Source organism: Eucyclogobius newberryi, unplaced genomic scaffold, assembly GCF_026437365.1.
Source record: "Eucyclogobius newberryi isolate DKJ021-1_F unplaced genomic scaffold, fEucNew1.0.hap1 SCAF_2, whole genome shotgun sequence".
NCBI classification, from domain to species: Eukaryota; Metazoa; Chordata; class Actinopteri; order Gobiiformes; family Gobiidae; genus Eucyclogobius; species Eucyclogobius newberryi.
The window spans coordinates 39107226-39119228 of NW_027315834.1; the positions used below are offsets into that span (position 1 = coordinate 39107226).

Sequence of the window (12003 nt, forward strand, 5' to 3'; positions counted from 1 at the left end):
CTTCTTGTAATACACAAAAACAATGAGAATGTTTCATCAAATCTACAGCCAAACTATAGACGTTAAATAAATTAAACATGTATTTTATTAACATGAACCCTGCTGTGTGTAGACAATAACACTGACACTTGCTCCTCTCAGGCCATGTGGTTAGTTCCTGATTCTCTTTTCAAAAATATACCGAAAATCTATTTATATATAAATGTATAAACAACAACACCAGCGTCTTATATTCTTATATATCTAAAATACATCTATGACTTTTAAACAATATGTACAATCTCCCCATCACACAACATCAAATACATTCTTCTAAAATGGAAGAATAAATTAAGGTAGAACATCAACATTTTGTGGGTTAAGAGCTCACATACATATAAACATTTACAAAAAAACATACAGTTATTCCACCGTTCAGACTCACGGTGTTATAGCCATATTTTTTAGTTTCAAGTCCATTTTCTGCTATATTAGGCAATGTCATACTGGGGTTTTAGTTCGTCCACGCCCATTTGCAGTCCATACGTTTCCAGAATAAGTTCCCTTTGCGTCCTTGGTCCAACCTCAAAGTACTTTCCTCACAAAGTTTGTACAAATATTCACATTTGAGTTCTCTATAGTTCAAGAGTCTGTACATTTTGAAGGGTTATGAGGCAGACGAGCGCTGTGAGCAGAGAGGGGAGGAGGCAGACGTTGGGCGCTGCTGAGGAAACGTGATGGTAGTCGTAGTTGAGGAGCTGCGGTCGCTCCGGAGGCTTTACCGTGATGTAGCCGTTGATGATTCGGACCATAGGTGGAGGAGGTGGAGGAGGTGGAGGAGGAGGAGGAGGAGGAGGAGGAGGAGGAGGGGACCGGACAATGCTGCTGCAAAAACAAAACAGAAGTGGTTAAATTTTGAAAAACAATACGCTTTTTTGATTTGGTCAAGCTGAGCATGTTTCGTTTACAGATGAAAAACGTCCTGATTGTGACTGTAATCTCTTTAGAGGTTTTCAGGTTTGGTCTCCATGGTGCCACGTTCAGATGAGGATGGACAACAATGTGCTATTGTCTAAGTTAAAAAGAACCCGGTCATTTAAATATGTGTTGTTCATCATTGTCTTTACAGCAATCAAAATAACCTCATGCAATTTGAATATTAGCATCTGAAACCCAGTTTGAAGCTAGCCTTGGTTTAGTCCATTCAATAGCTGCAAGTTCTATCTTAGATTGGCAGAAATAGAAGTCTTGGTTCTAAACCCAGACTTCTCTTTCTGAGAAGATAGACTGATATACTGGGCCGGTATGTGGGCGTTTTAGCGTTTTAACGTACCAGCTTCAAAGTTCCAGTAAAGGTCGATATTTTGTTTGGTGCAAACACCTGATGAAAGCAAAAATTAAGCTAGTTTGAACACTTTGATGCAAAAAGACACTGCTTTGTCATGTTTATAGAGAAACGGGACAGTTGTGGTTCTCGAGGGTTTGTAAATATTATGTAGATCATGAAGTATTATTATTATTATTTTTAATAATATATACTTTTTGCGTAGAGCAGAGCACTGTAGACGTTAACAAGGTTTATTGTAATATCAAATCCTATGATTTTGGGAGAATGATCCAAATTCACCCTGAATATCAACCTCTGTAATAGCGGCACAGCTTTTCGGTCGCTTTGGATTCCAAAAATATATTGTCATAAGCTTTGAAAAAACAACTCTTTTTTCTAATTTAAGCCTCTGATGATACATAAAAGGGTAATTTTAAGTTTAAGCAGTGGCTGTTAGGTATATTTTAGTTTTAGCAGCAAAGAGTGCCATAGCATGCTCTTGTATTCAGGCAAAGACGATCAAGTATGTAATAAACACAGTCCCAATGCAATTACTAACAATAGCAAATGCAGAGTCAAATGACCAATCAAGACGAGCGCAGGGATCTTATATAAATCAATGAGCAGACGTCTACTGTTTTCTTACTCTGCCTACACTAAATATTGTTCCCGCCAATCTTTATCAGCCTCCCCATCCCCTGTGCTATTTTTGTGTAAACACATGTAGCAATTAACTCATTTGATATGGAGCCGACTGTATTATTATATGAGGTTTGGACTGGGACGTGGCCAGACAAAACAAACTTGCATGTTCTCCAAGTATAAACAACTGAGCACTGAATAGACTTAGACATTTTACGAGTTTTGGTGGATTAATGTTTAAGATATTATTGAATGTGTTGTCTTTGAAACCTCCCACTCATATTTTAAGTCTGGTGTATGCAGTTGACTGGAATAGGGCTTTAGAAAGTTACAAATTATCATTGTTATTTTTGTTTTGGCTTCAATAATAGAAAATTGGCGCCGTTGCATATTCATTTGATGTAATATTTGGCTCGCTTTAATTTTTCCCAACCCAAATTTCCAACTACCTTTGACTTGGCAAAGATGAATAAGAATTTCCGTGAATAAGAGCAACATTTCTTGCCTAAACTGGGCTCTGTTGTGGGGTTTATTTACACGTTTTGACTGAAAGTGTCCAGAAAATGAAAAGTTTGAGGAAAACCAGGCGGGGCAATATCACAGAGGGTTATGGCATGTCATTTCTGTCGCCTTCTCAGACGTTCAAATATACAAAGACATGCGCACGAGCACTTTGTACACAGCCGTACTCAGACAGAATGTACACACATGAGCACAAACCACCTCTGTTCACTATGAAACTTTGGGTTATATTTTCCAGCACAAGGCCAAAGCAAACGACTACCAGGAACATTTGTCAACAGGAAAAAATGTAGATGGGTCAATTAATGAATTTCACGCATCATTTTACATGTAAGTGCAGGTTGAGAAGAATAACTCACAGTGGTGAATAACAATGTGATATGAGTATGATTGGGATTAAAACAATGTAAAAGCAAGATGTTTTGAAATGGTAACCAATGGCTATAGTGATTAGCTTGATTAAGAATACATGCATTGAGTTGAAAGTGCACTGCTTTTCAGGTGAGGGTCAGCCACGAGTGAAGGGCGATATCATTGATTTTTTATTTTATTCAAAATCAAGTAATACTATGGTAAATATTGTGATACTGATCCGATACTGATACCAATGAGTTTTGTACTAAAATGCATTGAAAAATTAACAATTTAACGTTGGCCATATATGAGCTGAAAACCTAAAATATGAACAATGTATTACAAAAGTATAAACTAAATTTATTAGCAAAAAATACAAATAAATTCTATCAATCAGTTTGCATGAGTATCAATATTTTTCCATACCTCTGTCAGTATTGATACATTGATATTTGGTATCGATCTGCCCATCACTATTAGCCACCAGAGATGTTGTTGCTTTGAATGGGCATTAAATGTACCTGTTGTTGTAGAATGATTTTATTCGTCTTATTCTTATCAAACTCTTTTCTCTGCACATGGCATGATTTGGAGTCTGTGTATGGACCAACTAACAATTTAGTATTCAAATACAATATTACTTGAACATTATTTCAATAGCCAATTAGTTGTGATTACTTGATTCACTTGTTGCAGCCCTAAAGTGCACCCTAATTAAAAGAAAAGTTACACAAGCCAAATGCATTTTATAATTTCTTATTGAACATAACATCCACTGCATTTCATACTTGAAATATATATTATAGTTTCTTATTTACTGAATACAAAATGCTACGCTATGGTTTAGAAAAAACACTTGGCAGCCTTATAAAAAATGCATTTGCTTCTGTCCACGAGCCATAACAAACGGCATCCCACAACAAGCCGCTCTAAACACTGTTGTTTTGCTGTCCGGTTAGTCCCTGCCTTGGGCCAGTGTGCACACTCTAAACCGGATACTCGAGAGGAATTCCCGGGCTGCTGTTTCCACAAGGAGAAGATACCCACACATACCCAAACCAGTCCGGACTCATTCTGCACTGCGGGGTTTGTGTGTGGACTACAGAGACATGATACCCGGCCTGCAGCGCCACATCCGGAACAGTCACTTCACTTCTATAGAGTCTATTACACACTTGAGGATTTCCCTTTCTCTCACATCCTTTCCGTCTTGGCTTTCTCATTGTCCTCACCTATGACCTTTTGCGATTCTAAATTTCCTTTTAACCGCTCATAGTCTCGTGTTTCCTCTCACCTGTCGTCGATGCGCACCCACAGGTCGTTGAAATGCCGGTGCCGCTGCTTCTTCTGTTTGTTCCTCCGTTTCTTTTTCAACATCTTTCTCTCGGCCTTTTCCAGCAGCTCCAGGCTATCGGGCGGAAAGAGCAGGTGAGGCAGGTCCTCCTCGTCCAGCTGGTCGTGTCCGTGGTGGGGGAGTTCGTGGAAGAACGGCTCCAGAGCTGGGGAGTCTTCGTGGTGGTCCTCCGAATCAGGTGAAATGGGTCGAGAGGAAAAACGTCTGGAAGAAAAGACATTCAGACGATGGTTTAATGGTGGCCTATAATGCATATTATTGAAGCAGACAAAGGAGGAAAGATCTTGTTATGTTTGGACAGGATGTAACAGATGTGCCCATGACTATTACAACACTAATAGGAAACATTAACTGGGTTTTATAGAAAACAAATTAAAAGTACGGCATGGGAGGCATGAAGGGAAAACCAGAACTCCTTTGGTGATGAGAAACACTTGTCTGAAGTGAAGGAACATGCGAACACTTACTCTGAGAATACACAAGTTTATACAAACCAAGAATAATTACACACAGTCAAATTATGTGAGCCAAAGTACCCATATGTAGAGTCTATTTACATCACCAGTGCATTCAAACTGATAATCCTCATAATACCATGTACAAACATTCAAGTACATTGAAAGCATGTGTTGAACTGTGCAAGAAGTGAAAAAGACTGGAGTAAATGATAGACTGTACGCCAGAATGCTTTGTAAATGTATTTAGTTACAGAATACTGAATACCTGCAATACAATGTATTTTGTAGCTGTTACATGGACTTTATTCTGAATACTTGTTATACTATCACTTTTTTATATTACACTGTAAAATTCAACATAGGATAAGAACAGCTTTATGTTTAGATTGTTATACTGTTTTTACTGCATTTAGTACGGTATTCATCACTTTTATGTATTTATTTTTTTGGATCGTGGTTAGTCATCACCGCAGCAATAACTATGGTATTCTTCCTGGAGTCCTCTCTAATCACTGACTGGAGAAGGAAAAATCACACATACAAGAGCTGTATAATATAGAAATAATGTATTTAGTAAAGTAACCATATTCTGAACACCAGCAAACGAAGAGTTTGAGATGAACTGTAGCGGTATACAGTTACTCAAAATGAGTACGCTGCATAAATACCTGTTTGAATCCACTTATCTTTTTCTGTTCAGATAGACCGATACTTTACTGTGCAACATGTTGATTTGACTCTGGGACAAGTGTGTACTGGACTCCTGTTCGTGTCTCAAACAGACCATCTGGGCCGTCTACGTGTGTCAGATCCTAATGACTCGCATAGGACGACAGCATGAGCCATCCTTTCAACTTTCTTAAACAGATGCAACTTTGCAGCACGCTATGAGTTGCTCAGATTTTGATTCAGATCTCGAAAATAATAATTAAAGTCATATGGAACATTTGCCGAAATGCTGATTAGTAAAAAAGAAGAACGAGAGACGTAAAGGCTTAAGAACTATGTGCAGCCACAGTTCAAACCGAGGGATTAACACTGTGGCGTAGTGGTATTTTCACCTCAGAAACTGCATTGTCACCAGCAAACGTCGGTGGCTGTGCACATGTTAAATTGTGGCTTGGGTTTGTTGGTGGTGCTGTGCGTGTCTTTAAAGTTTCTGAGTGTAGCGTGAGGGGTGACACGCGGGGGTTTACCCGGGCCCACAGTGTGTGCGTGTGTGTGAAAGTAGACTCCCTCGGCACAGATCTCACACACAGCAGATCTGAGAGGGCAGATAGCCACCCACACTGCGCCTCACTATGCCGGGTTGCACTACACGCTCCGCAGCAGGAGGCACGGGCGCTGCTTGGTTTGGCCTTTCAACCGCACTTTACTGGTGGCCACCGGGGATCGTGCCAGATTTATCTCTGCTACCATCGGCATTTTGAAAACAGCAGGAAAAAACATGTGAAACCGGAAGAAAGAGCATCGCTGAACTTTCAACAACTAACGTACACTTGATTCAGTCTTTTTAGCGACAAACCCAAAGAATAATGTAAAGGAGGGAAGACGTATCGGCTGGTTTTCACGATATCAGGAAAGAATCACATTTGCCTTTTTAAACAGACTAAGGATTTCCAATAGAAAAATAAGATAAGATAAGATAAGATAAGATAAGATATTCCTTTATTGTCCCACATGGGGAAATTTCATTGGTGCAACGCAGGTAGATACAGAGGTAGATACAGAAGAACAGATCACTTATAGGAAGTCTGAAAAACACTTTCAGTAGAAGATCTCCTATAAATAAAAACTCCCATAGACACATAAATAAATAAATAAATAAATAAATAAATACCATTGCGTGTGATCACGACAGTAATTGCACATGAATATGTGTCACGACAGCACATAGATTGCCCATGAATTTCACAGTAATTGCCCATGAATTTCACAGTAATTGCACATACGACAGAATTGCACATCAGTATTAGGTTAGAAATACTGATTTATTAGAAAAGCATTTATTCTAAACTTTTGTCTGCATGTTGACACAATCATGCAACAAATGATTTTATCTCCCAGATAAATACAATATTGCCCTCATTGTGCACAGACTTTGCTATTGCAATAGGCTGGGGCGGTGAGATTTTTCTTGTGTATACAGGTATGTGTTTGATAGCACAACTAGCTTATTTATGCTAACTGGTGACCATCCATCATCATTATGTACTCAGATACTCTCTTTTTTATTTTTGTTTGCATCTGTAATGTTTTAATATTATACTGTAAATAAGTTGATTAGTTCTTCATGAATCGACAGATGATTTGTTAATGTTATGTTGCACTGTTCATTTACAACTTGTCACCTGCTGGGAGTACACGGACTCTGATCCGGGCGCGGCCAGACTTAGAAAGTGCTTCATATCAATGCCGCCTTTAACACTAACCGGGCACTGGAGAAGCTTCCAGGTCATTAGACGAGTGTTCCAATGTGAAACCACGTGACTCTGATTGTCAAAAACAGACTGCAGTGGAATGGAGTTGGTATAACAGGCAGTCTATAAGGAAACCCTTGAACACGAGGCGTAGGTGCCACGCCCTATTTAAGCTCCACACCCTGGAGCTCATCCTCCGTTTGCCTAAAGCCCGTATGTCCAAATAAAATTCATGATGTGCCAGTAAGGCAGGATTCTTTTCTATTTATAACCCAGATAAATATATTGTGTTATTACTTTTTAGTTAAAGTTAATTTGAGATCTTTACTTCAACTTAAGATGGTTTTGTAGGTCTTGCTATGGATTTAAAATCTTGATATTTGTTGTCAAGTGATACTTCCAAGAAGGCTATTTTACTTTAAAGGCGGTATGGACGATTTTTCTGTGATTTGAGAACGCAGGCGGAAGTGCACATGCGCACTCCCCCGTGCACATGCGCACTCCCCCGTGCACATGCCACTCCCCCGTGCACATGCCACTCCCCCGTGCACATGCGCACTCCCCCGTGTGGACCGATACAACACACACGTGCGTTTGTTTATTGGCGCCACGGAGCGCATCACATCTCTCGTCTCCCGTAGATTTCTGTCCACTTCTGCGTCAGCTCGAACTGTCTTTCTCCGTCTTCATTTTGCCCCGTACACTGAGGGAACTATATTATGATAGATCCATGCGCTTAGGCACGCGGAAACGTGAGCACGAACCGCACACGGCTGCAGGTGAGCGAAAGGTGCGTTTTATGATTGATACGTGGCAGGACAAATGATTTATCCACGCCACAAGGAAATATGATACAAAAATTTGCTGAAAAAAATCGTCCATACCACCTTTAACTTAAACTTTTTTATTTCTAATCATATTTATTTTTGTTTGTTGGGCATCAACCAACTCATATTGTTGTAGTTGAATTAGGTGTATTATTAATGAAAAACACAAATAGTTTATTCTGTTTTGACATTTTGATGAAATAATGCTGCTCTCTCGTTATAAAAGGTCTTTGGCATGTATCTGTCGCTAACAATAATGTTTATCAAAATATAATAAACATTATTTTCATAGTTTACAAGTAACTATTATTTAAATTAATTGTTGCAGCTCTCACTTTGCAGTTCCTCTCATTTACATGCACAATCATGTTAAATGTAATTAATAGATTCCCATAAAACTTGAGTTGCAACTCATTTTTGGCAATTGGTGATTGGTAATTAGGGATAAAATATACAATTATCCATGTAAATGTACAAACATACCTCATTACTTAACTAATTCACCTAAACATCCTTCTGCCAAGTCATTTTTCATTCTTCGTTTGACCATTTGTATATTTGTCCATCAAATCTATTGTGAGTGATGACCACATTATGCCGGGGCCTCCTCTCTTGTGTCGACTGAGTTAAGTAGATTAATAAAGCCTTTCAGCCTCGTGTGTAGAAACATATGGAGAGGGCAGGCACTCCAATAAGGAAAATCACTCAAAGGATAATTACTGCTTTCAGTTTTTGATTATCTGCAGACAACATATTTCTCACAAGGGCTGAAGCGGAACCCCGACATCTGGTTCGGCTCTGCTCGCGAACACTGCGGACTTGTGTGCGCTGCGAAAATGATTTTAAACACAGTCGAAGTAAAAAAAAAAAAAAAAAAAAAGAAGCGGGGAAATGCATGTATTCCTGTCAGCGACACAAGATCTGTAAAAAACGCCTGAGACATGAAACTTTATCCAATTTATGCTGATAAAATATGGGCTTGTGTTTGGAGAGGGAATGGTAATGTACAACAACTATGGGCGAAACATAATATTTTCTGCCTCCTGCGCAATCTGTCATCTCAGCGTTTCCTGCTTTGGGTTGTCATCCCTGGGATATCCCTGCTGCTCGGTTAAAGCCAAAGCAAAACATAAGCTTACAGGAGACATACTGAGAGAGTTGTTCCTTTTACGGCCCACATTTCTTTACCTAAGCTCGCGTATCTGTAATTGTTGTTTTTGAGACCAACTGGTAGTGCATAAAACAGTCTGGGCAAGCGGCTCATGTGTGTTCAATTACTACTGCATCTATTTGAGTGTCAGATAATTTGTAATAAATATTGAACCTTAAACGGGACATATTATGTATCTATTGGGCATTTAACCTTGTTGTAACAGTGTTTCCTCATCATAGGTTTACTTACAGTTGTATTTTCTTTGATTCATGCATGTCATAAGGCGCTGGTACAGCTGGCAGCCCGGTGTAAACGCTCTCTCTTCTTTCTCACACTTATTGTGCTTTATCTCCTATATTTTGTAAATATAGTTAGTATATTTTTTCTATTTTACTGTACGATAGGGACACGCGCTGGAATAGTTTTTTAATTCAACTGTTTTTGACTTTTTTCGGCTGGATTTGAGCGTTTTTCGTTGCGTTCGTTGTGTTGTTGTGACGTGAGCTAGCTCCGAGCGAGCCCACCAGCCCCCCCCCCCCCCCCCCCCCCGCGCCCTCCGGCCGTGGAATCGCTTTAAATTAACTTGTTTTGACTTTGTTCGGCTGGATTGAGTGTTTTCGTCGTGTCGTGGCGATGTGTCTTGGCTCTGAGTCCCCCGGCTCCGGCCCCGCCCCCCGGCTCCGGCCCCGCCCCCCGGCTCCGGCCCCGCCCCCCGGCCGGCGCCGTACCGCGTTTCCACAAAGGAGGAACTCATGAAACTGCGGAGAACAGTCGTCTTACCCGGAGATCGTCACGTTATCCCGTCGCAATACTGACCTAACCTAATACTGATGTGCAATTCTGTCATATGTGCAATTACTGTTGGAATTCATGTGCAATCTATGTGCTGTCGTGACACATATTCATGTGCAATTACTGTCGGGATCACATGCAATGGTATTTATGTATTTATTTGTCTATGGGAGTTTTTATTTATTTATAGGAGATCTTCTACTGAAAGTGTTTTTCAGACTTCCTATAAGTGTTCTGTTCTTCTGTATCTACCTCTGTATCTACCTGCGTTGCACCAATGAAATTTCCCCATGTGGGACAATAAAGGAATATCTTATCTTATCTTATCTTATTGTATTGTCCTGCAACTGAGGCTTGGGCCCTACCCCATAGCCCCACCCACTGTTCGGTACTTAGTTGTGATTATTTGAAAATGTAAGACTTTTAAAATGTCATGTAGCCACTTTTCCAAAACAAAAACATGCAAATGACAATCTGCTGCGAGTTACAAATGTCACAATGAAGAGGCGGAGATTTGAAAATAAGTAAATGGACCTGTTTCTATTGCAAAGCTGTTTTAGATCAATATCGCTATTTGAAATGAGGAGCATGTAACATTAGGATTTATCTATGCTATAGTTTGATACTAAGTACTTGAAAAAATGTCTCCTTAAAATGCAATGCATTTGTGTCAAAATGGTTAATTCAAAACATATCAAAACAGTATCCAATTGTATAAGTATTTATATATTTGGTTAACAAGGCAATGTTCAGTTTCAAATGTACACAGGTTGCAAAGTGATATTACATGTGTAGCAATCGTAGCTATTAAATACTCCGAGGAGCTAATTCAAAGTCCATTGGTAGTGTCAGTGCATGATAAATGGACTCTCAAAGCAGCAGTATTACCTGCTTATTGGCTGGCCTGCGGGAGTGTGCTCCACCTCGTATCCCTGGCGACGAAGCACATCAATGACCGTGTTGTTGCCAAGAAAGTGACCTGCAACACAAAGAGGAAACACCGTTTCACTAGAGTCTACGACAGGGGTGTCTATTGCCAATTGTTTCTATCTGTCTTAAATTGTTATGTCTTATTCAGCATAGTGTGTGCTATAACAAGACAAAGTACAAAAACAAGATGTTCAATATGAAAATCCATCCTCAATGTGCTAAAACATGCAAATAAATGTCATGGTTGAGGTTCAAGTATTACAGGAAGGTGAATTGTCTGTAAATCTGGCCACAAACGTTCAGAAATATCACCTCATACCAGAGCTAGTCAATAAAATGAGCAAACCTACTGTGAACAGCAGCAGAGAATCAGGACTTGGTCTAGTTCTAGATCTGCTGCTACGATCTGCTCTAGTTCAAGTCTGATTTTTGATTGGTCTTTGCTTAGTCCAGCTTTAGCCCTGTTTTTATCTGACAGAGCAATATTGTTTTATTTTTTGTTTACTTCAGTGAAACAATAGATTTATGTTGAATAGTATCATTGCAGGTTCTTTGTGGATATTGCATATAAATAATACAATTGTGGTGCAGTTTTGTAGTCCGGCCCCCAGACAATAGTCTGACCCCATGGAAAATATAAATGCCTTATATCCTTGTTCGTAAGATATTGTCCCTTTTTTGTGAAATCCATAGGTTTCAGAGTGATGAGAATCTAGAACCATTGTCAAAGTGAAAAGCAATTTAAAACAAAACATTATATATATTGGTTCCCCATCCACAGCACACTCCCTATTCCTGTTCACATCTACTTCCTCCTTGGTTCCTTATCACCTTGCTCCTCTCCCTTCCCACTCTCGCCGCTGTTTCTGCCCCTGACCCTCTCAGGCTAGGTGAAGTGGGGGCATTCAGGCTTCAGGTTGCCATGTCAAGAGGTCTCCATTCTTCCCCTGGCTCTGACAAAGAGGAGCAGGGGCCCTTTGTTTGGGGCAGCTCAGCCGTGCCATCACAGGCCGCTGTAAACAAAGGGCCCAGCACTTTAATCTGGCTCAGGGCCATTGATGGAGACTTGGGCCGGTGCACCACGGACACCGCCATGGTGCCTGTGTCGCCACCAGAACTAAGGCTGGGTAAATCTTTGACACTAAAAGGTTGGCTGGACCGTGTGAGGTAAAATCATATGTAGTTAGACATTTGGTTGCTGTTTTGAACTTGGTTTGAAAAAAACGTACAGATATTTTTAAATTC

General features: G+C 39.9%; 1 protein-coding gene across 1 annotated transcript in view; it reads right to left on the reverse strand.

Annotated features, from left to right (window-relative positions):
- Positions 1 to 219: 219 nt before the first annotated feature.
- Positions 220 to 12003, reverse strand: part of trabd2a (TraB domain containing 2A) — a 60941-nt gene continuing 49157 nt past the window's right edge. The window contains exons 5-7 of the mRNA XM_072455268.1: positions 10717 to 10807; positions 4119 to 4382; positions 220 to 864 (exon numbers count right to left, since the gene is read on the reverse strand). Of these exons, the coding sequence (XP_072311369.1) occupies positions 615 to 864; positions 4119 to 4382; positions 10717 to 10807 (605 nt within the window). The 3' untranslated portion in view covers positions 220 to 614. The remainder of the gene's footprint in view (positions 865 to 4118; positions 4383 to 10716; positions 10808 to 12003) is intronic.